This window comes from Mus pahari, chromosome 9, assembly GCF_900095145.1.
Source record: "Mus pahari chromosome 9, PAHARI_EIJ_v1.1, whole genome shotgun sequence".
In the NCBI taxonomy this organism is placed as follows: Eukaryota; Metazoa; Chordata; class Mammalia; order Rodentia; family Muridae; genus Mus; species Mus pahari.
The window spans coordinates 25,426,227-25,445,926 of NC_034598.1; the positions used below are offsets into that span (position 1 = coordinate 25,426,227).

Genomic DNA, 19,700 nt, shown 5'->3' on the forward strand with positions numbered 1-19,700 from the left:
AGCATTAGAATTTTCAGGCGCCAGCCTGGGTGGCCAACCTAATGGAGCAGAACAGTTCCAGCTCCAAATAATGGCAGACTTGGAGCGGGGCCCAGTGTAATTAAACCCTGGGGTAAAGAACTCGATGTCGGTCTTGATGTGTTTCAATGAGCAAACTTGAGGTAGGAGTCTCTGTTCCCAGCAAAGGGGAACAATGGCCCTGGAGACTTAGACCACTGTCTTAGAGATCGTTTGATCTTATATTAAATTTAGACCATTCTAGAAGAGATATGGTTGGTTTATTTTTATGTTTATTTTGGTGGTGGCAGTACTAAGCAAGGTAAAATTTAGTGTTTCTCTGCTTATTAAAAGATTTCCCAGTAAGGCTACTTATGAATTTCCAGTAGAGTTAAAGACAGGATGACCTCATGATTCAAAACCCCCTAAAGACTTGAGGTTATGTGACCTCGAGCGGCTCCTTTGTTCTGTGCTCTGTTGTACTATGTGCGTTTAGTTTCTCAGTATTCTGTGTTTCCCTGGCAAGCGAACCCAAGCGGATAAAGGTGATAGCCTTGCAAAGGGTATGGTAAGGTGGATTAGCCGGCTTTCTGTGACTATGACAAAACCCTTGACAGAAACAGTGTAATGGGGGCTGTTGAGAGGGCTCAGTGGGTCAGGGCGCCTGCTGCCAAGCCTGATGACCCGAGTTCAAGCCCTGGGACCCACGTAGTGGAAAGATACAGCTGATGCCCAAAGTTCCTGTTTGACCCCCACACATGTGCTGTGGCTTGAACATGTGTGCGGGTGTGTGCACATAAATGATATCATAATTTAAATAATAAATGAATAACAATTTTAAAAAGGAACAGGGAAGAAAGGGTTTCTTTTGACTACTTCAGCCCATGGTAGACTTCCCATCCCTGTGGGGTTGAAGGGGGTAGGGAGTTGGGGGTCAGCAACAACAACACTACTGAATGCTGGTTGTATAGTCTCAGCCTGGGCTATATATACCGTGAGACTCTGTCACAAATAAAAAGACAAGGGAAAAGAGAATTCGGGGCGTGTTGGCAAATCTTCCCCCAAACCCACCCTATCATAAAAATTCAAATATGTACTAATTAGTTTAGTGTGAACTTGGTGTTCATTTGAACCCCACCCCTACCCACCCCCAGTGTGTGTTGTTGTGATGGAAACTGTGGTTTTGTGTGTGTTAAGGATTTGTATGCTTTGCTACCATAGTTTCCATCACAACAACACACAACAACAACAACAACAACAACAACACATCTTTAAAAATACAGGACAAATGAACTGGAGAACAGTGGAACTAGTTGCCTAATAAGGGATGAGAAAAACACAAAAGAAAAGTGTGCACATGATTTGTTTTGAGACAGGTCTCCCATGAGCCATGGTTGGCCTGGACCCCACTGTGTAGATGGCCAGGGCTACAGCTCAGCAGTGTAACCTATCCCTGTGGTTCATCTCCGGCTTTAGTTTTCCCCGTCCTTTTAAATCCCTGTTAATCTATGTTTTAAATGTATGCCATCAACGTACTTCTAAAAATCAAGACTATATAAAGGGTCATAGCAGTGTGGTGGAACATACCTGTACTCAAGCACTTGGGAGGCCGGGAAAGGCCGGTCTTGACGAGTTCAGCCTGGTCTGCAAAGCCTATGTTGTTGTTGTTGGAGACTGGACTTGACTTACTAAGGCGTCGAGGATGGTCATGAATGCTCATCCTCCTGCCTCTACCTGTGAGCACTGGGATTATGGGCATGAACCGCCCACTTGTTCCTGATTCATATTCTGTTAGGGTTCAGACCCAGGGTTTTGTGTGTGCCAGGCAGGCACTTTACCAACTTAGTTAAATCCCTAGCACCTTTCTGTATATGATTGTCTGTTCTTTTCAGCCTTGCACAAATGGTAGCAAAGCATATCAAGTCTTTGTTGTTTTGCTTTTTACTTAATAACGCATTCTGGAAACTCATCCCTTGTTGCTTATACATGTACATATGTAGTTTTCAACTGGACACTTAGGTATTTTTAGGTAGTTCTGTATTGCCTAAACTCATAGACAGTATTTCATATTGTTAGAAATACATCTTCAGTATCCACTTCTAGGAATTGGGTCATTGGGCTCATTCCTCTGTTTAGTTCATGGTCACAGGGTCAGAGATTACAGCAGACGAGAACTTTGTTTTCTTCCAGTTCTAGAGTCTGGAAGATGAAGTCTCGCAGGGTGGAGACTAGCGAGACTTCTTGCTGGATGACAGATGACTTCTCTCTGTGTCCTCATGGGCACAGGAATTCCTGCTGTGTTTTATTGGTATTTTTTCTTCTTTCGTGTAGATACCAGCTGCATTGGATTAGAGCGTCAGTTGATGATAATGAGGTCATTTGATCTGCATCAAGGCCCCTTGTCTCCTGGGAGTGAGCACTTTGACATAGGATGGGGGGCGGGGGTTGGAGGAGGACACAATTCAGTCCTTAATCTTGGAGACAGGGCAGCCCAGGCTGACATTGAACTCCTCATGCCCCTGTCTTTGGCCCATGAGTGCTGGGATTACAAGACATTTTGCATTTCTGCTGGCAATATGTGGAAGAGCTCAGTCTGTACTACACATGGACTGGTGGGCTTTTGACTTGTCATGTGGTAGATGAGAAGTAGGATTCAGTACAGTCCTAATTAGCACTTAGTTTTCCTATTTTGTAGAACTGTATTTATCTTTAATGATCTGAAGTTCTTCGAGACAGACTGTAGACCAGAGCTGGGTGGCAATGTAGGAAATCAGGTGCTGCTGTCAGCCTCGGGCACAGGCCTGTGATGGCTGAACTATCCCCATGGTGGCAGGCCTAGTCTCATGGGACTCAGCACCCTGTCTCCATGGAAACTAGTCTGACAGTGCCCATGGGGCCTAGAGATTATCCATGAACACCACTGAGAGATACTAGCAATGAAAGACAACCGTGGGTACCCTCCCCCACTCAGAGCTGCTGCCCAAGTGTTCCCTCCCGTCTCTTCACCAAGAAGAAGAAATGGGATGCCTGTATGTGGACAAACAGAAGCTTCCCTAGGACTGTGCTTCCCTAGGGGAGAGGGACAGCAAGGAGGTGGCTCCATCTCTGCACTCCAAGACTGTGGGTGGCCTGTGATTGCTAGAGGGCCCTGTGATGTGTTTATAAAAAGATAAAGGGGGGGGGGAATGTGTTTTATGGAGGTATGTCAAGTAAGGGGGAAAGGGGGTGTCTCAACGGGCCCATGCTGAGGCGTCCTTTACCCCTGAGGGACCAGCCACATGATGGCATAGTATAGAATAGAGTTTATTTAGGGCATGGGGAGGGTAGTAGAGGCAGAGAAAGGCAGAGAGAGTAGAGAAGTAGAGGCCATGGAGAGAGAGAGAGGGGAAGGGAATGGGGAGCAGGCGGGAACAGGAAGGGAAAAACAAGAGAGCAAGGAGTGGGTGAGCAGACCCTTTTATGGTGAGTCAGGCAGGCCTGGCTGTTGCCAGGTAACCATGGAGCAGAGCTATAGCGGAGTCTCTACTGCAGGAGACTGCCTTTCTCTGATTCCCTCCCTCCCATCCCACTCTTGGTTCTTGAGCTCTTGAAGGAGAAGTCACACTAGGGCTCCAATGCAGTGATCGTCAGGCAGGATTTATTTTTAGCAGGCTAATAGGCAAAAACAAAACAAAACCAAACCAAACCAGTATAATGGCCTTCCTGACTTGATTCCTCCTGTCTTCAGTCCTAGAGTGCTGTTTGTCTTAGAAGCTGCCATTACTCACAGTTCAGTCTGTTACAACTGGATGCAGGAATATATAAGAAGGTGAAACTACTCGTGAAGCTGAGCCGTTTCCCAGGGAGGGGAAAAGGACACTGGTGACTTTCATATGTTCCCTGGGGGTGGGCCCAGAGACGAGCTGTGACCAGCCGTTTTTCTCAGAGTGTGGCCCCCTGACCTACTTAGCTTGGCTCTCGTGACCATAGATAGGACTTACTTGGTTTAACTCTCACATGTTTAACCATGGCGATGATGCTTCTGCTCTGGACGCTCTGCTCCTGCAGTGGGGAAGACAGGACAGAGAGCTGAGAGGGCTGGAAGGATTCCGCTGCTGCTGCCGCCGGTTCCTCAGGGTCCCTTTCTCCAGAGGGCAGCCCTGTTACTTCAGTTCCTGCCCCCCTCTTCTTCCTCCTCCTCCTCCTCCTCTTCCTCCTTCTCCTTCCTTTTTTTTTCTCAGACTGCTTCTGACTTTTCATATGCAGTCAGGTTTTGTTTTTATTTATTTTATGTATATGAGTACATTGCAGCTGTCTTCAGACACACCAGAAGAGGGCATCAGATCCCATTACAGATGGTTGTGAGCCACCATGTGGTTGCTGGGAATTGAACTCAGGACCTCTGGAAGAGCAGTCAGTGCTTGTTAACTGCTGAGCCATCTCTCCAGCCCGCAGTCAGGGTTTTTGACTCAGGACATGGGTAGACAGTGATCAACCGTGCACAAGAACTTGCAAACATCTTCATGTATGTGTTAGGTACAAAGGAAACTCCAGATCCCCAAATTCCAAAAGACAGCCCAGTGAGCTAAAGCTGGCCAATAGGAGGGTTTCTGGCTGTTAGATAAAAGCCAGCATTTTCCAGGAACTTGTGAAACTGGTTCTCATCTACCAGAGTCATTTCCCTTACCTCTGGCAGAAGGGATAAATGTACCAGTGTTGCCTATTAGCATATCAAAGTACATGCTGGCCTCCAGGCCCCCCTCCGCCCTACCCCCCAGCACAAGTACCTGTTACATATTTCAGAGTCCAAGCTAGCCCTTCTCACCTTTTCCCCCACCCTAAAATCCCTCTAGCTCATGTCTTCCCTCCCCTCAGCTGCTCTTTCTGTTATCCCTGTCCTCCATATGTTGGCTCTCTGTTCTGCGCCTGCTTCTCTGACCATGTTCTCTCTATTTCTCTATTCCGTATCTTCTGCTGTTCTCCCCTGTATTGCAGACAGCCCTGGCCTGGTTCAGTCTAATACTGTCTCTGCTCTGGACTCTCCCAGATGCCTCTGACTGTTCTCTCTCTGTCTATCTACAATATACACCTTCCCCATCCCTGCTCCCCTCACACCTCACCACCTGCAGTAGGTGGAGAGTTGGCCCAGAGGTCCTGAGAGCAGGAGAGCGGGGGCCCACCCCTCACCTGGCGTATGGCTGGATGTGGTTGAGTCACCCTGAGGACATGAGAATGGAGAGCTGGCCCTGTCCCTTGGCAGCTGCTGCATTGGGTGCGCTAGCCAGGCAGTGCTGGAGATCTTGCCCTGGTGGTGTGGGTGACCAACTCAGATACCACTCAGGCCCAGATCCAGGGTTTTGAGTTGGTCTATCCCAACATCTACTACTGAGCAAGAGAGGGGCCAGTCCTGCAGATCCAAAGCTGCAGGATCTCCATGACACAGGCCAACAAGAGGATATTTGAGAGGAATCCCAATAAGGATCCAATATTGATAGTATAGCAAGAGCCAGTGGCCTTGAACCAGACCAGTGAACATTTACACGTAAAAATGTGTGAACAAAAGGGTGTACTTTGGGAAACACTGTGACACACCATGGATTCCATGAGGAGAGGGAGGTTCCAAGGGTGCAGGGTGGGTATGAAGGGATGGGGAGATGAGTAGGGTTAGGGTTCATGATGGGAAATTCACAGAGAATCAATAAAAGGTAAAACAAAACAAAAGCAGAGCTTTGAAAAAGAAAGAAAAGAAATCTTTCATAACCATACCATGGAGTGATTTATACAGTGTGGAGTACGAAAATCAGAAAGCCACTCGGTAAAATCTGTGATTTTATTTTATTATCTGATGCTCTAAATAGGGAAGTTAGAATGAGGGTCGACAGTTCACTTTAAAGATGCTGTCTGACCGCTTGCCGTGGGCTGATTGAGACTTTCAGTGAAGGTTGGTGACAACAGAACTCTAATCTGAAGTTCAAATGTCCAGGAAAAGAACACTGTTCTTGGAGGGACACCTCCTCCTCATCAATGCCACTGCTTAGTCCAGACCTCCTGATGTTTTGCTCAGGTCACAGGGACCCCAGGGACCACACAGGAGCCAATTCTGATGTAAACACACAAGGGTCTTTATTACAAGCTCGAAAGCAAAGACTCTCATGTCACCATCATGTCATGTCAGAAGTGAGAGCTTCAAGTCTAGGGGTGTGGGTTGTTTTGTGGTTACAGCAGCTTGGGTAATTTCCATACGGCAGGTCAGCAAGTTAATATTTTAAAAACTGCATTTTTGGCATAATCTGTAGGAACCAAACACCTGACAAACAGGACAGCTAGTTTATCTGGCTCTGCATGATGTCTTAGGTTATCTGTAAGTACTTGACCCTGCTGGTGTAGCCTGACTGACTGTTACCAAGGAGGGGCTGCCGTAGGAAGTTTGCTCAAGTAGACTTTGTGGTTTCCTTCTGGAATTGGAGTTGGTTGGGCTTTACACCATCAAACTGACAAAATCAGTGTTGAGTGATCAGGTCCCATTGGGTCTCTGGTCCTAGAGGAGTGGAGATGGATGGGAGGACATAATTTTAATTTTCCCTTCCCACAGGTGTATGCTAAGGTGCCTTCGTGTGTCAGGGACAGGGAATCTTCCTGGGAGCCAAGAGGAAGTCTGGCAGATAACAAGGAGATGTTTCTCAGTGTCAGCCCAGCTGGGAGGCATTCTGCTAGAGACACATGCTCCTTCTCCCCGATAGAACTAAACGTGTATGTGAGCAACTTAGCTCTTAAAAAGTAAGACAAAGTCATGTGTTTTTATAGAACTTGGTAAAAATAGTCAGATGTACACATTCTCTCTCTCTCTCTCTCTCTCTCTCTCTCTCTCTCTCTCTCTCTCTCTCTCTCTCTCTCTCTCTCTCTCTCTCTCTCTCTCTCTCTCTCTCTCTCTCTCTCTCTCTCTCTCTCACACACACACACGCACACACACACACACAGAGTTGCACACACACAGTTTTCTGGCACCTTCATCTCTCTGGGCCTGGTCCACTTTGGCATCTCCATTGTCTGGGTGGTCTGTTCCCATCTTGCCAGCATCTGCTCCTCTCTGTCTGTCGCTCTGGGTATCTTCTCATGTCTGCAGGGGTGTTGAGGCTCAGCAGACAACTGCAGATCCTTGTCACCTTGACCTTTGTGCTCCAGCGTCCTCTTCTGCTTGTCCTTTGGTCATGTCAGTGACAGTGGTGGGATGTAGGCCCTGAATGTAGGGATACTGAGGTGATCAGAGGTGGGACTTAACCTCTTCACACGGCTTCTCTTTTCTCAGTGAGTGAAATTGCACATCATTGAATACTTGGGAGTATGTGTGTGTGGTGTCTGTTTATATCTTTTATCTATTTAACAGTATTTTCCTCTAGGTTTTTGAAGATTCATTCTTATCCATTTGTGTTTCTCTGTCTGTGGGTGTGGATGTGCATGAGCACGTGATGTCCAAAGAGGGCATCAGGTGTCCCTTAGCATCCTTCTCTGCCTGCCGCTGTGAGACAGGTCTCTTCCTGAACCTGGAGCTTGAATCTCCGCTCGGCTAGATGTCAGCAAATCTCAGCAAATCCTTCTGTACCCACCTCCCTTGCTGGTGGGGTTGCACATGTTTGTAGGAACTGCCTGACTTGTTGCATGGGACCGGTCTCCAGTTGCATTTGTGGTGGAGTTGTGCATAGTGGAGTCACTTAGGGAGAATCCCATGCTTTTCCTAACATAGCAGATGTTGCCCTGGGCTAGGGCAGTCGGGACGGCATGCCTTGCCCTTAGACTGCCCTGATAGTTTAAAGATGGTCTCTCTTGCTCTGAGACAGTTTTACTGTGTAGTCCAGGCTGACCCTACGCTCATGGCCCTCCTGCCTCAGTATCTCGAGAAAGCGCTAGCGTTACAGGCCATGCTGCCATGCCCTGCTTTAGAGCTGTTTGCTCCTTAATGTCACCTCTTTAATTAAATGAGGCAATTTGGGTTGATGGGTAGAATAATAAGACTCCTTCATCAGATACAGAAATAGCTCAAGCTCCATTAGCACCTTGAAAATGGGTAATCTAGTAACTACTGTTGCCAAGGCAGAAATGAGGCAAACCATGAACGGGGTGCAAGCTGTGTGTGGTAAATGTATTTCTTTGGGGTGCCTTATTAGACAAGAGATCCAATTATAGAACTTAAAATTACAGAACTAGAATTCCTCCTGCATCTCAACATCTTTTCTTGTTTTCCATTTGCAGGGTGAGGTTAATGAAATATGCCGGTTACCCATAGTTAAGGGTATAAGGTGTGTGTATGGTACCCTAGACATGGTCAACCTGGAAGACATTCTCCAAAGTGAAGCCACTGAGGTTGTCTATTGCATGATTCCTTTTTGTGTGCTATATGCAGAGTAGGCAGCAAGCCTCCTTGGTCCACCTTGGTAGGTGCCAACAGGACCCTTAGGTTCACATATCACAGGGGAAGAGATTGGGTATGGGCACGAGGCATGCATAGCTAAACAGTCGTGGTTAAACCATGTGTGGTTCTGTCAGACTCTGGACTCTGGGCAGTCTTATTGCTTAGACAGCCTATTTTGTTCCTGCTTGCCACATGGGTGAAGAACCTGTTTTGGGGATGATCTTTCTGTATGTGACACTGTTCTGAACTGTGATTCCAGTAACCCACAATTGTCCTGGTGACGCTGGAAAACTTTTGTTCCTCTTATCTTGGTGTCTTCAGCCAGGGTGGAGGAAGATGCCAGGCTTTAGGTGGACATTCCTTAAGTGGTTCACACGCAGACTTGAGCAGGAATCTGAACCCAAGTTTTCAAAGGAAAGGTGCAGCATGAAGGCAGAGCTGCGGGCGTTTGTCCTGCATTAGCCACTCACTTAGCCAGGGCCAGGTGAAGAGTTGGTGCTTTAGAGCAAAAGTCTCCTCTAAGTCCCTGTCTTTTTTTTTTTTTTTAAAGATTTATTTATTATATGTAAGTACACTGTAGCTGTCTTCAGTCACTCCAGAAGAGGGAATCAGATTTCATTATGGATGGCTGTGAGTGACTATGTGGTTGCTAGGATTTGAACTCAGGACCTTTGGAAAAGCAGTTGGTGCTCTTAACCACTGAGCCATCTCTCCAGCCCCTATGTCCCTGTCTTAAGCCCATCAAATTAACCATCTTAACACGAGTGGTTCAGTAGCGTTAAATACATTGAGAGTACACAAGTTCCAGCTGTGTGTCACTTTGTAGCATTTTATTCCTAACAGTCTATCCTTTTGCCCATTCACAGTTGCTCCCTGCCTCCTCTATCCCAAGCAGCCACCAATTTGTGTTCTGTTCTCTCAACTCTGGACACCTCATATAAATGATAATAAACAATAATACATTCCCTCTGTCCTTGTTTCTTTGGTTGACTCATGTTTTTGGCACCTCGCTCCAGCATATACTGTTGTTTCCACAGCATGCTCACATGTGTCTTTGCCGTTTGTTGATACACGTTTGGGTTGTCTCATCTCTTGGTGTTTGTGTTTCTTCTTTGGGACGATGTCATCTCTGTTTTGAAGATTAGGTTGTGTTTTCTTTTTTGAGTTGCAGGAGTTATATATTTCGGATATTTTATCTTTAACAAATAACACAAACACTTGTGTTCTGTAAGCTCTCTTCTTTCCTGCACTCTCTGGATCCTTCCATTCTCCTCTCCTTTGCTCCCCTTTGCTTTCCTCCCTCCCCTCTCTCCCTATCCTTCCTCCTCCTCCTCCTCCTCCTCCCTCTGACTCTTTTCTCTCCCCTCTTCTTCCTTCCGCTTCCCTCTGCTTGTCTTTTCTCCCCTCGGCGCTCCTCTCCCTTCCCCTCTCCTTTCCTCCCCTTTCTCCCTGCCCCTTCATTGTTTCTTTGTTCAGTTAAGTACAGTTTCCCGATGCCTCTTTGTTGGTTTTTGCTTATACTGTATATCTAAGAACTCATTGCCAAATGCAGGGTCATAATAAATTAATTTTACTTATTTTCTAAAAGATTTGTAGCTTAACTTTATGTGTAAGTCACTGATCCATTTTGAACTATTTTTATGCACCCCTGTGCTTTGTCTGTGCTCTTCCCATGTGTAGACATTGCCTGCTACATGGGTTTATCTTCTTGTTCTCAGTTATAGTCATGACACTTACTTATGTGTTTTGTTTTGTGTTTTTGAGACAGTCTCACTTTGTAGCCTTGGCTGGCCTGGAACTTGCTGTGTAGACCAGGCTAACCTCAAACTCATTGAGATCCACCTGCCTCTCCTTCCCAGTACTGGAACTAAAAGTATATATGTTTTACTATGCTTGAATATATGCATTTGAACATTTTATTTGTTATTGTTCATATATATGGTATATATTATTGGTTATATATACACATACATACATACATATATACATGCATACATTTGAATATTTTATTTATTTACTTATTTATTTATATGGGTTTTTTGCCTGCATGTATGTCATGTATCACACATGTACAGTGCCCATGGAGTACAGAAGAGGGTGTTAGATCCCCTGGGACTGGAGTTACAGCTGGTTGTGCGTGCTGGGGACTGCTTTGGGAGAGCAGCCCCGTGTTCTTAACCACTGAGCCACCTCTCCAGCCATTTGGTTTTGTGTATTGGTTGGTTGGTTGGTTGGTTGGCTTTGTGGGGCATGTTTTACATCCAGGCTGTTCTAGAATTTGCAGTGATCCTCCTGCCTCAGCCTTCCCAATGCTGGGATTACAGGTGAAGTCTCCTCACCCTGGTTATACATTTTTATTTGTTTTTGAGAAGAGTATTCTTACTCTAGCTTTATTTGGCCCAGAACTTCCTATGCATCTCAGGCTTCCTTAGAACTCACAGAGCTCCACCTGCTTCTAGGCCTCCGGAGTGCTGGGATCAGAGGTGTGTGCCCTTTTCCAGATTTGCCACACTTATTCCTGCCATTTGCTTCTATTTGAGCTGAGTTTCTTGTTTCTCTTCCCCAACAACAGGATCGTGGGGTTGATAGCACCATTTTTCAGAATCCCAAAAAGCTTCACCTAACTATTGGGATGTTGGTACTTCTGAGTGATCAAGAGATCCAGCAGACGTGTGAGATCCTGCAGCGCTGTAAAGAGGAATTCATTAAGTAAGTAATAGGTAGCAATGAGGAGGGAGGTCAGCCCAGGCTGGGCTCTTCTCATTATCCCAGGCTTGTCTGTAGATGAGCGAGCTGGGTGACACGGGGATTTTATTGTTTGCTTATTTGTTTATTAAAAAGTACAAACGTGTATACCCACGCAGTGACACACATGTGAAGGTCAGAGGCAGCCTGCGGGGCTCAGTTCTTTCCTTCCTCCGTGTACTTCCAGGGATCAACCCCAGGTTCACACATGGCAGCCCAGTACCTTTACCTGCTGAGCCATCTCTCCAAGGCTGTGTCAGAAGATTTGTATGGTTTCGCTGGACTGAAATCACAGTATTGGCAGAGCTGGGATCCTTTTCAGTTCTCAGGAAAACTATCTATTTTCTTGTCCTCAAGGCCTAGCTTTTAGAGGTCTTTCATATTACTTACGTGGTGGCTTCTTTTCCCTGCCTCTAATTCTAATGTGGCAGTTTTTGCACCTCCCGTTGTCCCTGTTGCTGTGACTGCAGCAGGAGCAAGCTGTTGGCCTTTAAGGACTCTGACTTGAGTGAATGCATCTATATAATTAAACTGGTCCCTATTACCAAGCCCCTTACCCAAGACATGGAAGAGAGTAGGGCCTGGTCCTCCGGGAGGGCCTGCCACAGTAGTGCAGACTGTATTGCAGCACTCCTTTGTGAAGAGGAACTGACAGATCTTCCCATCCCTGTTGTCCCCTCCCCGCTATTTCTGCCCCCCCTTCTCTGTTTCTGGTTACTTATGAATAGCATAGTCTCACTGTGCTGCCTCAGCCTCTTGAAGAGCTGGGATTTTCTGTTGCCTAGGCTACTCTCAGATTCTGAGGCTCAATTAATCCTCCAGGCTTAGCTTAGTGTTAGGATTATAGGTGTGCACCACTATACATGCCTCAAATTAAAATATGAAGAGCAGGAGGAGGGGGGAAGAGGAGGAAGGTGAAAAGGGGGGAGAAGAGGAGGAGGGGAAGAGGAGGAAGAGGGGGAAGAAGAGGCAGAGGGAGAAGAGGAGGAGAGGGAAGAGGAGGAAGAGGGGGGAAGAGGAGGAAGAGGAGGAGGAGGAGAAAGAGAAAGGCAGCTGTGGTGACGGACACATGTAGTTCCAGGGGGCTAAGGGAGATTTGAGGCTCACTTACATGGTATGGTGGCATGTGCCTGTGAGCCCACAACTTGGAGATGGAGCCATAGAGTAAATGTAGGTATTTTTATTTTAGTTAATAAGAATCTGAAGTCATGCATGGTGGTACACACCTGTCATCCCAGGCCTCTGCTTCTAGCTTTGCTTCCTAGTGCCGGGGTTAAAGTTGTGTGTCATCACTCCTCCTTGTCAGTTATCCATTTTCCATTGTCACTTGAAGACAAGAGAGCTACTTGTTCACGGGTTTTCTGAGTCTGGGTCTTCTTGTGTAGCTCAACCTTACCTCTTCCTTTCGATCCCCTGCCTTAGCCCCTGAGCATTAAGCTATCTGGCCTGTACCACCAGTCTCCACAAAGTCAGTATTTTTCTTGACCATAATCAAATACTGGTTGAGTTTTACAGTGAGCCTGTTCTTTTGGTTCTTATTCTTGCTCTGTGGCAGACATGGTTATTTTATTTTTTTGAAACAGGGTCTCTCTATAGCCCTGGCTGTCCTGGAACTCACCATGTAGAATCAGGTTGGCCTCAAACTCACAGAGATCTGCCTACCTTTGCCTCCCCAATGCTGAGGGATTAAAGGTGTGCACCACTACATTCATTTTATTTTTTAAATCTTACTTAAAGCTCAAAATAATTTAGTGTCCATCATTAGATAGTTGCAATTTTCTTTGTATAAGATAAAAAAATATTTAAAGGTCTCACACTTCAATGTATTCCCAGTTCTCCTTTTGCTCAACTGAATTTAAAGTAGCTATACTTTCCTGGCTGCCGCTGGGATAATCCTAAGGTATAGAATTAGATAAAATATTTATGTAGCAAAGTATTTGTTCTTCTTGCCTTAAGAAAGTCAGGCCACAGGTTTTAATCACTGGGTTTTAATCCTAAGCTGTGGGCAGACCTAGCGAGTTCTTCCCTTTTGTGTACTTAGTGACTTTCGTGACTTACTGCCAAATTGGAGCCTGGAAGCGTGTCAGAGAGTGTGCCGGGAATAAAGAGCAGTCCTAATAGTGCTAAGCCTCTGACATGACAGGATGAAAACGGTAATTGTGATTTTTCAAATTCAGCAAAGCTTTTGAAATAGGACAAAGTTGCCCTGCCAGAAATCTGCAACGCATGCAGAAAGATGTTTAAAGATGCTGTTTTCAGAAGGTTGGGAGGACTGGAGACCAGCAAGCAAAACACTCAGGCCTCCCAGGGCTCTCCTCCTCCCCTGTGTGCTGTGTGCACTTGTTAAAACATTTACAGGGCGAACTCACATCTCCCATGTCAGACGAGGGTCAGAGTCAGGAGTCTGCAGTGCTTAGGGCAGGGCCAGTTGCCCCAAGTAAAACAATGTATTTAAACTCTGGTGAATAAATTGTCTTTTGTTCTCAGCCACCTTTGTCCTTTGGTCTCAGGCTTTGCCATAGGTACATAGGAAGAACGCCACTGTGTAATGGCATTTCTAACCCAAACCTGCTCTGCTGTAAAGACCTCAAAATAAAATGGTCAAAGGGAAACACTGAAACTAAGAGGACCGGTGTAGACTGGACTGTGGCCTAATGTGATGGCATTTCAAGTTGGAATATTAAAGTAAACATGACTTATACTGGAGTTGATAAAGCCGCAGGCAGCTCTTGGGTATTTGAATCTAGAGGTAGCTGTTGAAACTAACGGGTGCTCTCTAACCAGAACCCAGATATTTGTGGAAATTCTTAAGGTTAAAGCTCATGCAGCTTTATAGATTTTGAATGAATTTTTCAGTGTTGAGGAAACTCTGACACTCAAATGTGTCCCTTGTGACTGTTCCCTGTGGGATGTAGGACAGAAACAGGGCAATGGCCCTGAGTATTTGCTTTCACAAACATGAAGCAGTCCCTTGTCAACTTCAGCATCTGTCTCCTGAAGAGGCAGAAAATAAATAAATAAATAAATGGCAGAGACCCTCATGGGCAAGGGCTTCAGCAAGTAAATCTAAGAGGGACAAGGGGGTGGGCAAGAGAAGTGAGGCGTGGACAGATGGCAATTTCTAATTATTGCTTCAGATGCCGTCTTCTAGCCACTAAGACAGCATTGATGAGGCTTCTCAACTCACGCTCTTTAACCTTTCTTTCAGTAAGTCATTGGGGAGCTACCGTCACAGATAAGCCCGTCGCGCGTTTACCAGCTTCTGATCTCGGCCCTCCACCCCATTGCAAGGGGTTACATTAGTGTATAAGGAGGACGTGTGCTGCTCAGAGATGGGGCTTGCCTGGCAGGCCTCAGCACCAAGGAGAAGAGCAAGAGAGGGAGAACTGGGGCTTGCAAATCAGCATAGTCAGTAACTGTGCTTACACATTAAGATTTGCTGCTGTTTGATGACATCAGTGCACTTGAACAAGTTCTACAAAGACACCTACCAATTCATGGTAGTTATTACCTGGTAAGAAGTAGTTGGACAATCTGCATAGTGCTCACCCTGCAATGTCAGTGCTTGGGAGACAGAAGTTTGCTTCAGGTTCAAGCTGTCTTGGGCTACATACTCCTAACACTACATGAGCTACAGACACAGTGTGACCTGTCTCATAAAACAACAAAACACAGGAGAGAGTTCGGGCTCTCAGTCCACGAAAACTTAGTCATGTAAATCGTAATGAGGCTAAGCAGCACCTTCTAACAAACTCTGCAGGTGGGAAAAGGTTCACACAGCTCCTCCATGAGGCATTAAATAAAACCTGGTAAGAAGGTGGTAGTGCTGACCTAACTATGCAGGGTTAGTATTTAACTTTTTTATATTAATATGCGTATGTGTGCCTATGGGGTTCCTGTGCCATGCATGCTTGTGGAAGTCAGAGGACAGCTTTCAGGAGTCTGTCCTCTCCTCCCACCTGGTGGAGGTGGTTCCTGCTGTCCTGTTACCCCAGACTAGCTGGCCAGTGAGCAGAGCTTCTGGGCTATTTCTCCGGTTTCCCTCCCATCCCATGGTAGGCATGCTGGGATTGCAGATCTGTGTATCGGCCTTTCTTACATGAGTTCTGGGGAACAAGCTCAGCTCATCTGACTCGACTTACACACACCCTGGCTAACCATCTCACCAGCTCCACCACAGTTTATTTTATTTTATTTTATTTTATTTTTTTGGTTTTTCGAGACAGGGTTTCTCTGTACAGCCCTGGCTGTCCTGGAACTCACTTTGTAGACCAGGCTGGCCTCGAACTCAGAAATCCACCTGCCTCTGCCTCCCGAGTGCCACAGTTCATTTTTAACAGCATTAGGAAAGCTAGGAACAGCACACACTTCTGGTGAAAGACCAAAGCAAGAGGATTGTTTTAGTTCAGAAATTTGGGCCAGCCTAGGCAACTCAATAAGACCCCGTCTCCTTTTGTTTTTGTTTTTTTTTTGAGACAAGATTTCACCATGTAACTCTGGCACACTCACACGCGCACACACATATCAATCAATCATACAAACAAACAGACAAACAAAAAACCCAAACAGTGACTTGGCTCAGCAGCTGTGGTTGGCTGCACTACCCTTCCCTTGAAGTGGTTCCCTAGGAAGGGGCTTGCTTGCATAGATGAGTCTGAGGCGGCTTTTCATTAATGTTGCTGGGTGCTCCTGGAGATGTGTTCTTGGTATCCACATCGTCTATTGCTAGTGAGTGCCTCCTGTAACTTGAAGAAATGATGAAGAGGGAAGGGCCAGCACATGGAATGATGTTGCCAATCATGTCATCCCTTAGAGCTCATCATGAGTATTGACTGGAACATGGTATGGTGCTGGAAATACTTGCCTGTATTCTACAGTTGTGGGCATTGGACAGTTATTAACCTGAAACTAGGACAGCTAGACTATGTTGCTGGAAAAAACCCACTAGCCAGTCCTTGTACCTCTTGACTGTGCATAGAAACCATCTTTCACAAGATTGCAGGTCCTTTGCTTAAAACCTAATGTTTTTTCCTTTGGCAGTGACATTTCTGGAGGCAAACCCCTGGAAGTCGAGATGGCAGGGATCGAATACATGAATGACGATCCTGCTATGGTGGATGTTCTTTATGCCAAAGTCCATATGAAAGATGGCTCCAACAGGTAGGCTTTTAATGTGTGCTTATTTGAGAGGTTCCTAGAAGTTGGGGGCCTTCAGCTTGCACGGCATCACCTCAAACTCACACCTTCTCCGTCCCAGCCTTCCAAGTACTAGGATTCCATGTTTGCACCAGTGTGCCTGGCTTTGTTCATGAAAACAAGTGTGCTAACACATTCAGAGAAGACAGGTTGTGACTGTTAGCCTAAAAGACTCTTTGAATAGTGAGTATTGATCATAACAGTCAATTTTTTATTAAAGTGGGTTGTGTGTTTTTAGCATAATTGGAGGTAGGAAGGCAGGTTCCATAGGTGATGTGACGGTGACCTGGCGAATACCGGGACAGTATGGGAATAACAATCACACTGCCATGGAATTGTTAAGATTAAGCTACATAAAATGTTAAGAACAAACCTACAGTGGTGGCACATGCCTTAATCCCTGAGAGCTCTGAGTTTGAGGCCAGCCTGGTCTACAGAGTGAGTTCCAGGACAGCCAGGGCTACACAGAGAAATCACGTCTTGAAAAAATAACAGTTAAGAACAGTCCTTGGCATGTGCGAGCATCATCTTCTCAGTCTATAATTCAGGCTGTTGCCTTATCTTTCTTTGAAAAATGTTTTTGTTACATCTATTTAGTGTGTGTGTGTGTGTGTGTTGGGGGGGGCTTCCGTATGGACAGAGAACGATTCACAGGAGTCTGTTCTCTTTGTCTGCCATGTGGGTCCCAGGGATCAAGCCCTGGGTGAGGCTCCGAATGGCAGCGGGCAGCAGGCTCCTGTGTTCGATCATCTTTTTACTTTTATTTTGGGAAGGTTTTGCTTGCATGCATCCCAGTTCACCTGGTGTCTGTAGAGGTTGGAAGGCATCGGATCTCTCCTGAGCTGGAGTTTTGGATGGTTGTGAGCTACCATGAAGGGGCTGGGAATCAAATCTGTATCCTTTGTAAGAATGTCTGTGTAAGACCCTATGGCCTTAGTATTGAGTGCACAGCCCCCCAAGACACAATTTGATGACAGATCGCTGCAATGGCAAGAGGTTTATTGTTCCGATGTGGGTGGGGTTCTCACCCTTGCAGGGGGAGTAAAAAAGCATAGCTCTTTTATATTCTTTTTTTCTTCTTCTTTGAGACAGGGTTTCTCTGTGTAGCCCTGACTGTCCTGGAACTCATTCTGTAGACCAAGCTGGCCTCAAACTCAAAAATCCGCCTGCCTCTGCCTCCCAAGTGATGGGATTAAAGGCGTGTGCCACCATGCCCAGCTTTTATACTCTTTTTATGGTGGGTTATTATGATTGGTCAGCAAAGCAGCAGTACATTTTGAACTTATGGGTCAGCTATTTACGTCACAGCTATTAAAGTCACGGGGAATTCTAGCAAGGTCCGGGCGGTTTGTGGTTTTTCTCAGGATTTAGTGCAAGGTGGGATAGGAGAATTTTTCTGGGAACTGCTAATCTTGTTTTGGCAGCTGCAGGCTTAGTCTGGTCATCTTGACCACTAAAACTGTATAGTTTGGAAAGTCCCTTCAGAGGGGGAATTTATTTTGGGTTCTGCATCTGGTACTATTAACCAACTCAGTCATCTTGAGAGCCCAATCCAGGCATTTCTGAGGCCAACCATTCATCATGCTATCACCATGTATTAAATAATGCAAGACCACTTGTGCACAGAGATATCCACTTTAAATAGGAAGTTTATTGGGGGGAGGTTATCTTTTTATATGGGGCAGAGTAGAGGGCTCGTACTGAATCAGAAATGTTTTTGAGAAAATCTAGGCAGACTCCCAAATTGATTTTCTCTTCTATAGAATCTCCTGTTGGTGTGTCTCGACGGGGTCTCCTGTGAAGATCTGGATAGCCTGGAATTCATTGTGTTTACTAGGCTCGCCTCAAACTCAGTATCAGGCCTCCTGCTTCTGTCTTCTAGTGCTGGGGTGGCAGCATGTGCCCGCATACCCAGCTTTCTCTAGGGTCTCCTGGGAGCTGCTCTTACATCTCTGTAGTCTCCATTAGAAGTGGGTTTAGAGGGAAAAAGAAGAAAAAGGCTATATTGTGTGTGTGTGTGTGTGTGTGTGTGTGTGTGTCTTATCCCAGAGTTTTCTCTTCTTTGATCCTTGGCATATGATTTAAAGATCATACTAATGAAACTACTGTAAATCCAGGAGCACATTGCTCGTTAACATTACCTCATATACAAAGTACAAAGGCATCCCCGTACAGTAATAGCAGGCTGGGACTTGATACATGACATTGATGCTTTACCTGTGTGTTCTAGGTTGTAACTCTTTAAATGCCTTCATGTTATTGTAATTCTACCATGAGCAGAGGAGGTTACTTTCCAGCAGTGAATGAACTAAGATAGAAGATAGTAGTTCTCAAACTTTCACAATCGCTTTGAGTTCTTAAAAGTTACGACACTTCAGAGAGCTTTTGTTTTTGTGTTGTATCTGTCGGTACTTAATCATTAATATTTATTATAATGATAATATATAAAATATATAATTTTATAATAAATAATTATTAATACTTATTGAAATTAAAACTTAGAGATTTAATATGTGTTAATTTCCTTAAAAATAATGATGGAGCTGTCTTTAGCTGTGGCAGTGCTACCCCTCGCCTGAGTAAGAGGGGAGCATGGGGCAGTTGGTGGTAAATAGCTCAGGTACCATCCAGTCTCAGATCCAGGGCTTTGAAGAAGCCCAGCCCAGCATCTGTCCCATCTATGAACTGCTGGAGCCTGTGAAGGGACTGTCCTGCAGGTCCTGCAGCTTTGGATCTCTGTGACACAGGGCAACCACAGGTTATCTGAGAGGAGTCCCTGTAAGGATTAATTGTGTAGCAAAAGCCAGACCAATGAACCAGACCAATGTCTCCTTGCAATGAACATTTGTGTGTACACATGTGTGAACAAAGGGGTATATTGTGGGACAGATTGTTTGTTTGTTTGTTTGTTTGTTTCCTTTTGGGAGGGAGGTTGTAAGGATGGAGGGTAGGTATGAGGGACAGAGAGATGAGTGAGTCTAAGGACAGCTAAGCCTACAGAATGAGGCCCTGTCTCAAAAACAAAAACAAAAACAACAAAGACAAGGAAAAGAGAAAGAATCTGTCTATGAAGTAGCTGAGTCTGATCAGCCACAACCTGCCTGTCAGTGTTCTTCCAAGTATAGATGGTGCTGGGTGGACAGAGACTGGCTCGGCGCCCAGCTCCTGCAGACAGCCTTCGCTTAGGTGTATAGGCAAAGTGCTCCATGCAGAACTACAGTTTCACCACAAGAATGTGAAGAGGATGTGTGTTCAAGGAGCGACATTCCAAGATAAATGATGCTGGCTCTTTCAAGCTGCAGATGTTTAGTGAAGACTGTTACTAGTAAAATAACCAGACGCTACCTCAGTCTCTGTGCTGAGGGGCTCCAGCTCT

General features: G+C 45.6%; 1 protein-coding gene across 4 annotated transcripts in view; it reads left to right on the forward strand.

Annotated features, from left to right (window-relative positions):
- Positions 1 to 19,700, forward strand: part of Ascc1 (activating signal cointegrator 1 complex subunit 1) — a 91,410-nt gene that overhangs the window by 24,947 nt on the left and 46,763 nt on the right. For all 4 annotated transcript variants that reach the window (XM_021204824.1, XM_029542479.1, XM_021204826.2 and 1 more), the window contains exons 6-7: positions 10,956 to 11,092; positions 16,169 to 16,288. In XM_021204824.1, coding sequence (XP_021060483.1) covers positions 10,956 to 11,092; positions 16,169 to 16,288 — 257 coding nt within the window. The remainder of the gene's footprint in view (positions 1 to 10,955; positions 11,093 to 16,168; positions 16,289 to 19,700) is intronic.